Genomic DNA, 16,563 nt, shown 5'->3' with positions numbered 1-16,563 from the left:
TAATATAAAGATGATAGTTCAGCAGGAGTAGAGAAGTAGAGAGCTAAAATGTGCTATCACATAATCAGATGAATATCATATTGCTTTGATTTGTAATTTTAAAATTGTCTTACTGCTGTTTAGCTTTCATAACAAAACATTCAAAATAAATTCATTGATTTTCCAAATGATGAAGCACTACTTCAAGAACTCCAGACAAGTAAATCAATGACAGACCTCTAAAGCATTGGATGAATGTCAGTATGAAGAAATTATAGCTAATGCATTAATAAAACTTTGCACAATCTTGACAGACAGATATTACAAAGATTTTATCATGCCCTAAACAGTGAACACAAAAAAGAGATTCCTCAAGGACTTAAATGGAACTACTACATGAGAAAGTCAATATTAATCTTGAAACTTTATCTGTTTTGTCTGTAGAGAAACCACAATATCTTTCATCAGAGAGTAACTTCAGATTTTATTGCATGTTTGTGTATTTTATCTATCTGTAAGTAGAAGTGACTTTAACCACTTTTCTGACTTTAAAGCATGTATTGAAAAGCCATCCATATCAATGGCACTCATCATGCACTATATTCACTGGACCAAGTAATGCATTCGGAAAAAAATTACCCTTTCTTTAATCAGTTATTCTCCACGTAAAACCCACGACAGAAAAGCAAATCCACTGCCCGGCACTACCTTCTGACTGTACTTAACCGTATTGGCAGCCCTTTACTTATGGGCAGTCCTTTACTCCAAGTGGTTTCATCAATTTGTTTAACCACTTTTTCTCTCATGTTTATTGGTTTCCAATGGTACGTTGTTAGAAATTTGTGTCCTTGTGTTGTGTTTTAAAGTACCCTATCTTGTGGTTTTCCATCTTTTTTTTTGGCCATTGATTAGCCGGAGCCAACCTGGATTTTCCCTGCACAGATAACTTTTCTAAATATTCCATTGCCTTTTTTCCCTTTTTTGTGTTTTACAAAACAGGAGATGAAGTAACCATAGACACTCATGGTACTCAAGGTGTCAAGCTCACAGAAGAGCTCAACCATGTTTTCCAATTTGTTCTTCTTTCCTTTCTTACTCATTCCAAGAATTCAGTTTCCCTTTGACAGTTAATGAATGTCAGTTGGTTTTTAAGGACAATCCACGAAGACCTCTCTTCTGAGTATAAACACTCCACATGAATTTGTACATGTATTACTAGAGTTGGTTTTCTTTGGTTAGCAGCAGAAAAATGAATACTGCATTTTATCAGTAGGTCACCCAGGACCTCCAGGTCTTGGAAATATCTCATTTTCAGTTTTAGTTTCACTGTCAAATACTCCCAATAACATTAGTAAATAGTGTTTTCCTGTTATTAATCCTGTTTGCCCAATCACTCAGAAATTTCCAGGGCAGAAAGGACTTATCATCCTCAGAAAACTGAGCTGTTAACCTCCTGTTGCTATGAAAATTCATCACTGCTCCTGGCCTTCTCTTTCTAAGTCTTTCTTAGTCATTAATCTCTCTACCCCACAAAAAGTAATTTGTTTTAAGGTTGAGATCGTTGTGGAAAGCTCTCCATGGGTGCCTCACTGGCTGTTGCATGACATTTGGAATTGAACTGGGGGGTTGTATCAGCTATTGCCAAAGAGGCTGAGCTCTCAGAAGGTTTTTGCCAACTCTTGCTTTGGCCTGAGATGCCACACCAGGAAATCTCCTGCAGCCTCTGAACAGGGACTCTCTATTGCCCTCTGTTCCTGGGTAGCTTCTCCAGCTTGCCCTTCAATATCCTGCCACCTACCTCCTTCAATGACATCAGCAGCCACTGCAACCACAGGGGTCAAGAGGCATCTGCGAGAAACCACTGCCTGCTGATGAGCCAGACACCCCTGCAGCACAGCTGTGTGTGAAGTCAGTTTTCCGTGATGGATAGGAAAGCTGGGGCATGAGATTGCTGTTCTCACTTGGTGGGACTGCATTGCTCACAGTGCTTTGCTGCCAAGGTGGTTTCAGACACCACCACGTCAGACACCATGAGAAGTCTCAGTCAGAAATAACATCATACACCACTTCCCTTGTACTGTAGTGGAGCCTTGTTGCTAGCTGCTCCTGTGGGTTGCTGGAGGTGGTAAACCCAACTGAAGGCAATTTAAAACCATTATGGGCAGCAGGACACAGTTTGCCACCTCCTGGAACAATTGCCAAAAAATATTTGTGGTGGCAATACCTTGTGCCCTCATCCATGACAGTTTGGTAAGAGTGAGTATTTCTTCTGGCTCCCCTCTCTAAGTAACCAAAAGGTAGTAAAGGAAAAACAAGGAGAGAGGGGGAAATAACAAGGAATAACAGCAGAACACAGAGCCAGGATAGGGGCTACTTACATCCACTATGTTATATGAACAGGATCTTGCTGGTGTGCAGCAAGTGGCTGCCAAGTGGACTACAGAGCTTCCTGGGCTGGTTTTCAGGGAATCTGTAGAACAAGGATTTGCTGAGCAATGAGAGAGTAGTAATTCACAGGCCTGAGGTCCCCTTTGACAAAAAGTGGTGAGTACCTTTACGGGACATGGAAAGAGTTTTCTACTTCTGTTCTGCAGAAGAGAGAAGCTTTCACACAGCACACAAAACGGGAGGTCAGGAGGTAAGGCTAAGACCACTACAGATTGCACTGTAGTCCTATCCACAGCTAAGTGAGGCCATATCCATTGTGTCCATCAGCTTGGAAGCAATTTTACCTCCATTTTGCTCAGTGTAGTCCTTATTTCCTACCAAAGTCCTAAACCAGAAAAGTTCTATTACTCCCCCTCAGGAAATAAAAAGCAGTGACAGAAACAACCATTTGCTCCATCAGTTTAAACTTATGGCTATAAAAAGCCTAGTTCTGCTTTTCTCCAGGACTTTTCGTCCCTGCCGTACAGCAGTGCAGGCAACCCAACAGCCGGGCCCATGGCATGACTCCAAGTGTGATGATGCTCAGGTCCAGACAGGAGGCTCCCAAGAAAAACACTGACTGCTGCGAGACGATAGGCAACCCTACACGTCTGCCTCTGCTTAGCAAGGTTGCTGTAGTGCTTCTGTTTGCCAGCTTATCACACACACTTCTGACAGAAAGATTTGCTGTACCCACAAGCATCTTACAAGTAAATTTAAATAAGACACTTGTGGGATCCGGTTCCAACTTCTTTTTCAAAGTGCTGCTCCCATCACTGGCACAATCCACGTGCCTGTCGCTGTCCTTGGGTTGCTATTATTCACTCAATAACTCTGTCAAGAGGTACCTTTCCAGGAGCGTGCTGTAATCGACATTTCTGGGTCAAACCGACAAAGTACTTTTGCCGAGAATTTCTGAATGTTATGTTTTTCTGTTATGTTATTCTGAATGAATACCCTGTGCCTCTCGACTCAAGCGCTCTGAAGGTTGCATTACTGGACACAGTGAAACAGAGGAGCAGAGGTAGAATACGTACAATCTCACTTGAACATTCTAGTCGCCCGACCCGAGTGACCCTCCACCTCGCATTCTTCTGGACGTTATAAATACTCGGCGGTGGGCTCTGCCGCCTCACATTTTCACGCCGGCTGCCCAAAACGCCGTTTAAGCATTAAACGCGCTGGTACCCCCGCGGCCGTGCCCTGCCAGCAGCATCCAGCCCTGGGCCGCCGCTTCCCCGGGCACGGGGCACGGTGAGCGGCCAAGGGGCGGAGTGAGGCGTGGCGGGACGGGACGGGGGCAGGCAGAGGCCGCCGGAGCGGGGAGCGGAGCTTGTCCGGCAGCGACGGCGGCGCGGGAGCAGCGTGCCAGAGGCAGGAGACGAGGGCAGGCAGACGCGGGGACCGAGAAGAGCCCGGAGGGGCGGTCGGGAGGTCGGTCGGGGGTATCCGGGCGAGGCGGCTGCGGGCAGCGGCGGGGAGTGCGGAGCCGCGGGGATTGGCGGCGGCGGCGGGGCAGGGCCGGGGCGATCCCAGCCCCGCCCGGCCCGGCCCGGTCCTGCCCAGCGCAGCCCCGGGGCCCGAGCGGCGCCGCGCAGGCGGCGAGGTCGGATGCGGCGGGGCCGAGCGCCGTGGGACGCGGCGCGGACGCAGCAGGTACCTGTGCTCCCGCGCCCTGCCTGCCCGTGCCCCTGCCCCCTGCCCGGGATGCGCCCGCCGCTGCCCGCACGGCCGGCGGCGCGGCCGAGGTGCGGTGCCGCTCCGCCTGTCGGAGCGGGAAGTCACCGCTCGGAGTGTGGCACAAAGGAGAGGTGGCTGGCGCGGAGCGGCATCGAGCCGCGTGGGAACCCCTGGTCTAGGGATCCTCACGCCCCGTGGGCAGAACGATGTTCTCCGTGTGAGACCATCACGCGGCGGACACGTCGGGTAACTTAAACGAGACGTTTGTCACCCCAGAAGGCTCAGGCCGCAGGGCTAATGGAAATTCGAGGACAGTTACTGAAGTTTGGAGTGGAGGGAATGGGTCGGGAGCGCTGGGGAAGGGAGGAGGAACTCAAAATGCCTTCCCTTTAACGATCACGAGTTGAACCACACGGGAGCTCCCCTGTGAGGTGTACATATGTGCTACTCGGTGTTACAAAATTCAAACTGATGTCTAAAAGCCAGAAGCCAAGAAAAGTAACTATTTGTTTTTCTGAGACTGTAAATTGCCAGCACATTCACTTAAGAAAATATCTTTATAAGTTTATTTGAGTTCTCTAAGACATTTTTCTGTAGCAGATGTTTGTTGTTTAAACTTCATCTGCAACTAGCACAGCTTAATTTCAGTGGAAATGTGTATTGAAATGTACTGCTCTTCTCGAATGTCCTTTCTGTTAATGAGACTACCAGGGTAAGGGTGTCTGATAAATTTGGAAAGGCTTTACATTTGGAAAGGCTTTACAGATACATAAAATATAAAAGGGTTTGGCTTCAGATTTGCATTCTTGTCTTTCCCTTTGCTGTTTTTAAAATTCTGTCTTTTGGCCAAAATGTGGTGCTGTACATGCAAGCGGAGGGAGAACTGCAGCTCGGATGGTGGTGGTGGTAAAGGGGCATCAGGTTTCTTTGGTCAAGTCTGTTTGTGGCTGTTTGGAAAACAGGAAAATATGATTCCAAATTACAAGTCTGCTGAATGCGTGGTATCATATGTTCTTCTGCGGGCAAAAGTATGTAGCAGAAGGTCAAGTTCTGTGCTCACTTTATTCTCACTTGCTGCTTTGACTTCAGGAAAATTGACAGCAGTTTGGTTCAGCCTTTAAATACAGAAATTTCTTATTTCTTCTAGATATAAAGTGCCCAGTGACTTTTGAGAGGGTAAAAGCCCTCAGCTCCCTGTAGGACTCATGACCAAAGAGCCCACTGGAAAGAGAGAGTCGAGATGTATGGGAGGGAGATGGTTGCTGAAGGATTTTAGCATCCCCTTTACTACAGGTTTCCTGTTGCCTTCTGGCACTGGGAATTAGTGTTCCCAGTGTTCCCAGAGAAAAATTTCAGGCCAGGGGAGCCAGTGAGTGGTTTGACCCTGACTTTCCACCTGCAGCACTTTGGGGTTCAGTTGGAGAAGACAGAGGAGTTGTGTCTTGCCATAGAGCAAGTCAAGAGGTTGTGGCCTTCCACACAGCATTGCTTCTTTCATGGTGTGTTGGGCAGAGGGACCATACAGACGCTGGTGGACCCTATCCACCAGTGATGTGATCCATGTTAAAGAGCCCCTGCTCTAATTTGAAAGGGTGCTTAACCCTGCCGGGATCCTTGACCTCTGCAGGAGTCCACATTAACCTCTCTCCAGTGGTTAAACTCCAAAGCATGAAGAGTGGGTGAGGAGATTGCACAGAAGGGGGGATATCTTGGTGCTCACAGCTTGGACCCCAGCTTCTCTCTCCATCCTCGGAGCTGGGACAACAAAGGTCAGCCAAATAGCTGGAGAAGGCAACTGAATTGTCCTGAGCATGACCGTAGTTCTTGACATTGTACCACTGCCTTAATTTGGTAATTTAGCGATTGCTGTTTTAGCCAGCACATCCATGAGGAAGTACAGTCAGATTGCCCCTGCACTGCAAAGAGGTTTAACCTTCTAGTGGTACCTGCTGCTGTAGAAATAGGGATTCTCTGCTTTTCTTTAGAGGAAATAAAACTCATTTCCAGTGGTTTCAAGAGTCTGGGATGCTGAGGTGCCTAACCATGGCAGTGCTGGGCAAGCAACATGCCACAGACAGGTTCTTCAGGTTGTTTTTTAAATATTTTGAACTGAGGTCCATACTTTGTAACTAGTATGTGACTGGGGCAAACTTGTTTTGAGGAGTAAATCGTTGAGCTGTCACAAAGCAGTGACACATGTTATCCTGAACCTGCCTTGTCACTTTTTTGTTATTATAATGCATATCCAGCATTAATTTTTCTAATTGTTAAAGAAAGAATGTGCTTTCTGAATTACTGGCTACAAAGCAGGAGGTAAACAAAGAAGACTATGGCTGAATATTACTTGGAAATAAATTCTAATTTATTACATTATTTATATTAACTTTCAAATGTCTTGTGTGTGGTACTCTGTCAGTGAGAGTCCTGGTAAATAATAAAGTTACAACTTTCCTTGTCTTCTTACTAGCTTGTCAGAGGCAAAGATTTAATTTAGTGATACTAAGTTTGCTACAACAATTTTAAGAAAAGTAATCACTAACAGTGGCAGAGGCTGTACGATTTCTGCTGATTGAGTGCATCATCCTTGCTTTCAGCCAGGGGAACTGGTATAGTGCCATTACCTTTAGTACAGTCATGACACTTTACATCTGCTGAGTTGTGGCTGATAAACTCGTAGGTCTGGCATATAATTTTCTTCACAGAAAGAAATGTATTTGCACTTTGATAGACAAGTGTGATAACTCACTTGAAAATGTCTTAAAGAAATATTTCTTTTGTTGCATGTGGTGCTCTTAAATGATAGGAATATTATTCTCCCAGGCAGTCATCAGCCAGTCTGGTGAGTATTGCTGGTTGAAGTATTATTAACAGATACTTTTCTAGTCAAATGTAATTGTTTATTTTACAGTGGAAAGCAGTTGCAATTCTTATGGACACAGTGGGATTTTGTTATAAGCCAATACAATGAAAGGCTGTGACAGTTAATGTGTTAACAGTGCACAGATTGTAACTGAATTACAATTACACTGAACCTTAGCTGAGGTGAAGTTTTTCTGTTGAGAGCTTCACTGTTACCATGCTTCAGAAAAGAATTTAACAGCTCAAGAGCTCATGGGAAAGAAATGAGGTGGTTGCTATCATCTTCAGAGTAGAAAAGGACCACGACACCAAGCAGCTGCTGTGTTTCTTGGATGTCTTTTCCTCTGAGCCTCTTCAATTGTAGCAATTTGGACCTATGAACTAAAATGGGGAAATAACAGTGGGAAAAGACCAAATTATTTTCTCAGAAGGCAATTTTAGAACATCCTGAATGTACTAAAGAATTCAAGTCAGTTCACTCTAGGCTTTTATCAGATAACTTTTTTTCTGAAGGAGGGAATCAAGGAAAAAGAAAGGTGGGTAAATAGGGTGTGGGTCACCATTTAGATACCTTTACTTTCATCTCGCATGTGGTTTGCTCCTCCCCTCATCCTTAGAAGGCACTTGAAAATGCATCTCTGACTTCTCAAGTGTCCAGAACAGTCTGTTGGGTCAGCAGTGGCTCAAACATGTTTCTGATCTTCAGAAACCTGTATGCAGAATCATAAAATCAGAGAATGGATTGAGTTGGAAGAGACCTTAAAGATCATATTTTTCCATCCCTCCTTACCTTGATACCTCCTTTGAAAGTGTCTTTAATGTGTTTGGAAAATGTTCATGACTCTTGAGTAAATAAATGATGCTATGGTCAGGAGCTCCAGCTCTTAAAAAGTTCCCTAAATTTAATTTTGGGCCCATGAGAAGTGTCCTTCCATCCAGTACAATGATTTTCTTAACTTTCCTAAAAAAAAAAAAAAAAGTTACAAATTTTGTTCACATGAAACAAGTTCTGTCCTTCTGTCCTCTTCTGTCCTCATCTCCATCCATCTCCATGTTTGTTTTCTTAGAAAAGTAAAAACTTGGCCATTTGCTCATCTTCAGTGCATACATTTGGGGCATGAGCACTGATTGTGAACCAAGAAAATCAGAATTTCTGAGAAAGACAAATTTAGTGTAACTGTTTTTTACTTTTAAAAAAACCCAAGTACATTAAAGATATGTCCTGCATATCTACACAAAGGGAAAAAAACCACTAAAGTTAGCTATAAAGAAAAACAACATTTATAAAAATATGATTTGCTGTGTTTATTTTTAAAAAGGTAGCAAAAATCCAACTAATTTGAGTGGGAGGTTGGCTTTAGGATGACTGGCTTTCAGTGCATCTTCTCTATTGTAAACAGCAGAAATTTATACCATAAACTGGGGAAGTTATTTTAAGTGCTGGCAACATGCACACGGTCATCAAGACTTGACGCTGTCTTTCTCAAGATCCTTCCTACCTTGAGTCTGCATGGCAAACAAGAACAAGCTTTAAAAGCATAGAGTTTGCCCTGCTGATGGCTGGGTGGTCTTTTGGTAGTGCAATGTACACTTAGGTCTTTTTGAGAGGAAGTGAGCTACTTACTGTGCACACTACGGCTTACTGGGTCTGTTTGCCAGTCCTTCTCATGGCTCTTCTGTGTGTTTTTCAGCATGGAAATTTTGTAGGGGGAAAACACCTTTGAGTAGTTGTGACATTGTAGTGGCATTGCCCTTGTATTTCTGCATCCAGGCTGTGTCTGAGCTTACCTACAGCTACCGTGAGAGGCATGCAGCAGTGCTCGACCATAGTGCCCTGTCAGTCACAGACCCTCACCCCTGGCTCCTGGATGTATGTTGCAGCTTAAGCACTGGGTGACATGGGAAGACAGTGATATTTATGTTGCATTTATTGATTTTATTTTCAGAGCCTGGTTTGAGAGCCACTCTCCTGAGTTAATCTGCAAGATGTGCTGGAGGTGAGAATAGACACAACGCCTACCCAGAGGAGCATTGGAAGGAACGTGACTTGATCTCCCTCTTGTGGAAAATTATTGGAACTATATTCTTGTGATACTGAAGAAAAAAAATCCAGCATCCATCAGGAAACAAATGATGGCAGCAGTTACCATGTCACCTGATGCTCATGTCAGCCCTCAAGGAAATGAAGAGGTGGACTCTCTCATTGTACTGCATTATAATTACACAGGAAAGCTTATTTTAAGGGAAAAGGCAACTGATAAAATAGACCTGCCCACTATTTCATTTCTGATCCTATGTAGTTTCATAGTCCTGGAAAACTTGATGGTGTTGATTGCCATATGGAAAAACAATAAATTTCACAACCGCATGTACTTCTTTATTGGCAATCTAGCTCTCTGTGATCTTTTAGCTGGGATTGTTTACAAAGTAAACATTCTTATGTCTGGGAAGAAAACTCTGAGCTTGTCCTCTACAATCTGGTTCATTAGGGAAGGTAGCATGTTTGTTGCCCTGGGAGCTTCCACTTTCAGCTTGCTAGCGATAGCTATTGAGCGGCACTTGACCATGATTAAAATGAGGCCTTACGACGCAAATAAAAAATACAGAGTGTTCCTTCTCATTGGTACATGCTGGCTTATTTCAATTTCCTTGGGTGCCCTCCCCATCCTTGGCTGGAACTGTATAAACAACTTACCAGATTGCTCAACAATTTTGCCTCTGTACTCCAAAAATTATGTTGTGTTCTGCATTAGTATCTTCATAGCCATTTTGGTCGCCATTGTCATCCTTTATGCCCGTATCTACATACTGGTTAAGTCCAGCAGTCGTAATGTCACCAACCACAATAACTCGGAGCGGTCCATGGCACTCCTTAGGACTGTTGTGATTGTCGTTAGTGTCTTCATTGCATGCTGGTCTCCACTGTTCATCCTGTTCCTCATCGATGTGGCCTGCAGAGTCAAGGAGTGCTCCATCTTGTACAAAGCGCACTGGTTTATTGCTTTGGCAGTCATCAATTCTGCAATGAACCCCATCATCTACACCCTGGCCAGTAAGGAAATGCGTCGGGCTTTCTTCCGCCTTGTTTGTGGCTGCCTGGTGAAATCCAAAGTGGCCAGATCTTTGCCTATTCAACCCACTCCAGATCACAGTCGAAGTAAATCCAGCAGCAGCAATACCCAGAAGCCAAAAGAAGATTTCCCACCAATAAATGTTCCCTCATGTATTGCTGAGAAAAATGAATCTTCATTTCACAATGGAAACTTCTGTAAGTAAGGGACTACTCAAAAGAAGTACTTTTCTGTGGTTTTTAGGTTTAAGCTACAAGTGTAGTTTAAATATTCATGCACTTCAGTCACAGGGGAAAACACTAACCATTTATTTGACTTTGAGAACTTATTTATCAACAATCATTTGCTTTGGGTGTTCATTCAGTGATGCACCTGATTCAGAAAAAGCCTTTTATGCTACGCAGCAGCCAGGACAGAGTCCATGCACAGCTAAGGACATCAAGTGCCACAGTGGCATTGCATGCTAAGGCTTCATTTGGCACCTCGTGGTCTTGGAAGACATCACTAAAACCTGTTAGATACTTCAGCATTCACTAAAGACTGCTGACGATTGTAAGATGAGCCCAATTATTGCCAGCTGGGAGAAGAACTCATTCCATAAGTTGGTGATTATAGTTCTCTATATGTGTCTTGCTGTTGTTTTAATGGCCTTATAAGTATGTGGTATAAATAGCTGTATATTTGTACAATTTCTCATTAAAAAGTCATTGGTTGGTAAAAGTTTACAACATGCTAAACATTGTATTGCAGTATACAGTGTGACTAATTGTACAAATAGATGCGTTTCAATGGGGATATTTAAAATGAAGTAGTAGCTTTTAACTGTCAGAAACTTTAACAAGTCATATCAATGCAGTATTTTTATTTTTCCATTGTTATTCAGACTTTTCATGTTTAGTGAAAGACAACATGACAGTTGTCACTGTGGCATTTCACAACATATTTTAAGTGAGCAGTAGTAAACCGTTGAGAGAGGATATATATTTGCTATTTAAAGTAGCTAAAATGTGACCCCCTCAATACATGTGTAACAAGTGTATGTGCTGTTTCAATGCATATATTTTTGCTTACTATTTCCAATATATTTTAAAATGTATGTCCAACCTATATAAACCTGTGTACATTGTGAATGCACTACCTAAGCTGAGATCCTTCAGTTCTGAAAGAGAGACGTATCATTTCAGAAAGCAGTGAACTACAGTGGGTTCCTGTGGAGTTCTTTCTTTCCTTTCTAGGCCCTACCGCAGTGTGGGATTGTGTTAGAAATTCTCCCTGGGAAGTTCTGCAAGTGGGACAATATCCCATTTTCTGTCAGTGGGATCCTATGCTTCTACTGTTTCTGGACACTTCTGCAGATGCAAGAGAGAAGATGCAGTACAGCAGGGTCATGCTGAAGGGCGTATCTCCATTTATAACCAACCCTGCATTGGATCTGGAAGGAAGGTTTATTTAGTTTGGAAGACCTGGAGCCCCAGCAGCCCTGACCTTTTGAGAGCCCATTCCAGAGAAACCTGACAACAACTTTATAGTTCATCACTGCCTTACCAGCCTGAGTACAGGTTGATGTTGAGTGTCAAAGCGGTTTCCTGAGTCCTGGAGTGGTAAAGACTTCACAGACATCTGGTTTCAGGTCCCCATGGAAGTGGCCTGTGGTACTTCCATCAATTGTACTTTATGGCTGGAGGCTTCTGTGGAGTTTGATGGGAAATTCTGGGACAAGTTCCCATTGTCTCAGTAAGAATGTATACATCTAACTTTATTGGGCTCTTTCAAAGATTTGTGTTTAATGTCTCAAAATACACTTTGCCTTATGCACAATCAGAAGCAGTTGAGGCTTTTTTAATACACAGCCTGAAAGAGCTCATCCTTAGCTTTACTCTGGTCTTAATCATTTAAAGCAGCAGCATTAGACTCTTCTCAAATATGTATTGTGTGTAAGTTGTGTATTGTATGTAGCAAAAACCTTTAAAATGTAGAGGTTTGCATTGTGATTATCTTTTACGAATTAATAGTCTGTAAATGTAGAAAAGTATATAAGAACAAAGAAGAATTGTATTTGAATGAAATAACTGTGAAAGAGAATAGTAAATATGAAATAATTTCTACCAAAAATGTTGAAAAGCAGTGCACTTAGAGAAGAAGAAAAAGCTAAACCAAGGTAAGCATGATATAACTATATGGATTGTATATATAGCCTGCAGGATCTGTAGGTTTGTGAGAAATAAAACTGGTGACATTGCATTGCCATGGCTTGATTAGGTTTTTAGATTTTACATTGCTGTTGTGGCTGTATTGTGGAAGTTCTCCCCTGAAGCTGTGGCTTTTAAAACTGTAAGCTCAAATATTTGTATACTTGTGTTAGTTGCCAGAGTGGTGGCACATGGCAGCTTCCTTGCTATTGTAGAGCAGATAGGCCTTAGGAACACAATGGTTTGAGAAAACATGGTTACTGACCCCACACCAACCCTCGTGTCAAGGATGTTATATAATTCTTGCTATATAGGTGATAAATAAAAATTTTGATGGCCAAAGTCTGAAAAGATGTACAATAAAAGTTTGACATCTGCTTTCTAGACTTAGCTATTGTCAGTATTGGTGCAAGGTACAAGTAATGCAAAGAACTCCACTGTTAAAGGCCATGTGATTGCTTGTTAGTACAAAACCATTTCACTCTACTTTGATTTCCTTCTCTTATTTAGGAGCTGTGGGGATATTTTGTTAGTTCACTACCCTGCTGTACTTGAAGCAGGTTTCTAAGATTCATGGCTTCACATGTAACATTGCTAATACAATTTACAAAGTACTTATGACTGGAGAAAAAAAACCTATTGTCAGTACAATCTTCAGTGAGTCCATCCCATTGGAAAGTACTAGATAAGGCATAGATTTCAGAGCAGAATTTAAATTAGGACAAGTCAAGAGTTTAACAGTGGACCTTGAACAGCCAGGAAGATGACTTACCCTTGAAGCTGGAAAAAGATGGAGAATATCTTCTTTCACCCTAAAATAATAAAAAATTCCTCCAAACACATCCCAGAATCTAACCTTTTGTCATCCAGGCTGATTTGAGCATACAGGAAACCGAATTTGGTTTTCTTTTCCAATTGGTTTTGCATGGAGCAAAGGCTAAGAAGCCTTTCATTCATACTATTTAATGAATTGGAATATTTGTTTTGATTATGGATTATTAAATAAATGCAAATCCAGTCACCTATGGAGAAAATAAAGGTTTTCACAATCTGCTTTCCAAGAGTCTTTTATTGCCAACAGTCTTAGTGAATGTTTTCAAATCACTAGGTACCAGAAACATTTTGAAACCTTCTAATTAAAAAAATCTCAAACCTTTAAACTAAAGGTGTCAAGTAGCAGTCATTTTTCTATGAATTTTGAAAAGGTTTTGGCCTTCTATGGAAAACATTCATTTAAACTCTGTGTCTCTGGGTGTTGTGCCTGAATGCAGTACTCCAGAGGCAGAAGGCTGGCTTGGTTAAACAGGGGTCTTCTCTTGGAAATGAGACTAAAATGGAAGGTCTGTGCCCAGTGGAAGCAAGGTCAGGTGACATGGAAAGAATATTGAGATGCTGTTTGCCAGTGTAGGGAGAAAATTCTTGTTGTCAAATCTCAGTTGCAGATGAAGCTGCCAGAAATGTAGGGAACAATAAAAAGAGTTACTTCAATATCAGTGACAAAAGGGTGTCTTAGAAATAAAGCCAGCCCATTACAGGTGAGGATGGTCACATCACAAACAGGGGCATGGACTAGGTAGACGTGTTTAATGCATTCTTTGCCTCTGTCTTCAACGCGGATAACAGACCAAGGGAGGCTCTGTGCCCTGAGTTTCCAGAACCATGACTGCAAGAATTTTCAACTCCCAGTTGACCCTGAAGTTGTGTGGGACCTGGTGCTCGAGCTGGATCCTTACAAATCTATGGGACCTGACTGGGATTTATTCAAGACTCCTTGAAGAGCTATTGTTATCGTTGCAAAATCTCTCTCAATGATATTCATGGGGTTTGGGGAATCCAGAGAGGTCTCAGCTGACCGAAAGCTGGAGAATGTTGTCTCAAATTTCAAAAGTGGTAGGAAGGAGGACCCTGGAAACTACAGGCCTGTCATTTTTGTTTCAGTGCCCAGTGAAATCATGGTCAAGATTACTCTGAGAGGTATTGAAAACCTGGAAGACAATGCATTCATCAGTCACAGCCCACACAGCTTCATGAGAGGGTAGAGTCCTGCTTGTCAAACATGATTTCATTCTGTGACAAGGTAGCCCGCTTTGTTGATTAAGGGAAGCCAGTTGATGTAATCTTTCAGGGTTTCAGCAAAGCTTTTCGTAATATCTCTTTCAGAATCCTTCTGGACAAAATGTCCAGCCCACAGCTGGGTGAACACATCCTGTGATGGGTGAGCAGCTGGCTCATGGGTCAAACACAAAGGGTTACAGTGAATGGGCTGACATCAGACTGGGGACCTGTCGCTGGTAGGGAACCTCAGGGCCCTGTCCTCAGCCCTGTGCTCTTCAACATCTCCAGAAATGACTTGGATGACTTGGTGGAATACCAAGCAATTTAGCTGATGATACTACATTGGGGGAAGCTGCCATCTCCCTCAAAGGCAGAGAGGCCCTGCAGAGACCTCAATAAATTTGAGGACTGGGCAATCACCAACCACAAGAATTTTAATAAGGGCAAGTGTTGGATTCTGCACCTGTGATAGTTGAGCCCTGGTTGTGTGTGTAGACTGGGGGGAATGAGAGGCTGGAGAATAAGACCCTGGAGAGCAGCAGTGAGGAAACAGACTTGAGGATCCTGCTCGATGGCAAGCTGAATATGAGTCAGCAGTGCCCTGGCAGCCAGGAGGGCCAACCCTGTCCTGGGGTGCATCAGGCACAGCATCACCAGCCAGGCAATGGAGAGGATTGTCCTGTTCTGCTCTGCACTGGGCCAGCTTCACTTTATGTGCAGGGGGCTGGTTTGGGCACCACAATATAAAAGATATTAAGCTATTGGAGAATGTCCAATAGAAGGATGAGGATGGTGAAGTGTTTGGAGGGGAAGCTGTGTGAGGAGCAGTTGTGTCTTGTCTTTTCAGCTTGGAGGAGACCGAGGGAAGATGTCACTGTGGTCTATAACATCGTCATGAGGGGAGGGGACCTCTTCACTGTCATGACCAGCGACAGACCTTGAGGAAACAGCATGAAGCTGAGTCAGGGGAAGTTTCAGTTGTATATTAAGGAAAGGCTTTTCACCCAGAGGGTGGTAGGGCACTGGAACGGGCCCCCCAGAGAAGGGGCCACAGCACCAAGCCTTTTCATTACAAAGAAACATTTGGACTCTCAGGCACAAGGTATGATTCTTGGGATGTTTGTGCAGCGCCAGGTATTGAACGTGATGATCCTGATGGATCCTTTACAGCTCAGGATATTACATTATATTCTGTGAATGCTATGGAGCTGAGGGTGGCAGGCTCTGCATCTGCCATCCCCAGAGCTGGAGGAAGGCTTTGTCTCTGCTTTCTGGGAGAAGGGTCAGTCCATTGGCCTATCTGCTTGGAGGGCTGTCTGCTCCAGTTATGCCAGGCATGGCTGCTCCCTGGAAAGGGACATTTTGCAGGAAGTGACTGTAGTGAAGCTTTGTGCTGCCTTCAAGGCTTGTTTCTAACTGCTCTAGTAAAGAAATGGAAAACACACCTGTAGATAAAGTGCCAGGCACCAAAAAGCTTGGTTCCTAAACGTCTGAAAGTGGGCAGTCAGCTCCTTCTGAGCGGAGATGTGCTGGTGTTCACCTGCTGGTGCCATTTCACCTGCCAACACAAGGACACTCCCAGCAGGAGTTGGGAACCTAGGCCACACTAGGCCTGGAGAAACTTCCTTCTCGTGGCCAGACTCATGGGGCTCAGGTACAGCAGCAATGATTGGGGGTTTCTGCTGTTGTCCTGTGGCCCCCCAGAACCTGAAGAAGGCTGGAGGCACTGTGCAGAGGCATGCAGAGTTGCAGGTGCCCCTGATGCATTCAGAGCTGCATTTCTTCTCCCCAAGAGCAGCATAACTTCCTGAGGCATGCTTAGGCTCAGCTTTTGTCCAAGTGGTTAAAAGAGAAGGAAGGGCCTTTGTAAGAAGACATGGTCAGTGGAGGAAGAAGACAAGGGTTAGAGCTCAGCAGAGCTACGTTTCCTGCTGACGTGGAGACATTTTCCTCCCCACAGCTCACAAAGTGGCTGCTCTTGTCCTTGCAGTCACTCTCCACGGACACATCATGGAGTGGACTACCCTTTTCTATTCTCACCTATTCAGTGTGCCAAGTAGGAAAGCTACCTTTACAGGACAGGGCATCATCTGGCTCAGAAGGAGGTCATGTGTTAACACTTGCATGTTCTCACAAAAGTAGTATTCATTGAAAACAAACACGTGTGTTTTCTCTGTCAAAGATCGTGGACCTCCTGTGGTGGTGTAAGGTCAGTGTAGCTGAGGTCCAAGTCCTCGTGTGTCATTTGGGCCTCTGAAATTTTTCATCCCTGATTCTACTGGGCTGAGCAATTGATTGACTTA

At 43.8% G+C, this 16,563-nt stretch overlaps 1 protein-coding gene across 7 annotated transcripts; it reads left to right on the top strand.

The window, feature by feature from the left end:
* Nucleotides 1-2,845: 2,845 nt before the first annotated feature.
* On the top strand, nucleotides 2,846-13,259 carry S1PR3 (sphingosine-1-phosphate receptor 3). 7 transcript variants are annotated; one of them, XM_038125354.1, is made up of 3 exons: nucleotides 3,439-3,660; nucleotides 6,890-6,925; nucleotides 8,892-13,259. In XM_038125354.1, exon 3 carries the CDS (start codon nucleotides 9,076-9,078, stop codon nucleotides 10,219-10,221), a length of 1,146 nt encoding a protein of 381 aa, XP_037981282.1. In that variant the 5' UTR covers nucleotides 3,439-3,660; nucleotides 6,890-6,925; nucleotides 8,892-9,075; the 3' UTR covers nucleotides 10,222-13,259. The 7 variants fall into 7 exon arrangements, with proteins under 7 accessions (XP_037981283.1, XP_037981282.1, XP_037981279.1 ...); XM_038125353.1 differs by lacking the exon at nucleotides 3,439-3,660 and adding an exon at nucleotides 3,858-4,062; XM_038125355.1 differs by lacking the exons at nucleotides 3,439-3,660; nucleotides 6,890-6,925 and adding an exon at nucleotides 2,846-3,430.
* The last annotated feature ends 3,304 nt before the right edge of the window (nucleotides 13,260-16,563 follow it).

Source organism: Motacilla alba, chromosome Z, assembly GCF_015832195.1.
Source record: "Motacilla alba alba isolate MOTALB_02 chromosome Z, Motacilla_alba_V1.0_pri, whole genome shotgun sequence".
Classification (NCBI taxonomy): Eukaryota; Metazoa; Chordata; class Aves; order Passeriformes; family Motacillidae; genus Motacilla; species Motacilla alba.
Note: the sequence above shows the minus strand (reverse complement) of the source record. Positions and strands in the feature narration are given on the sequence as shown.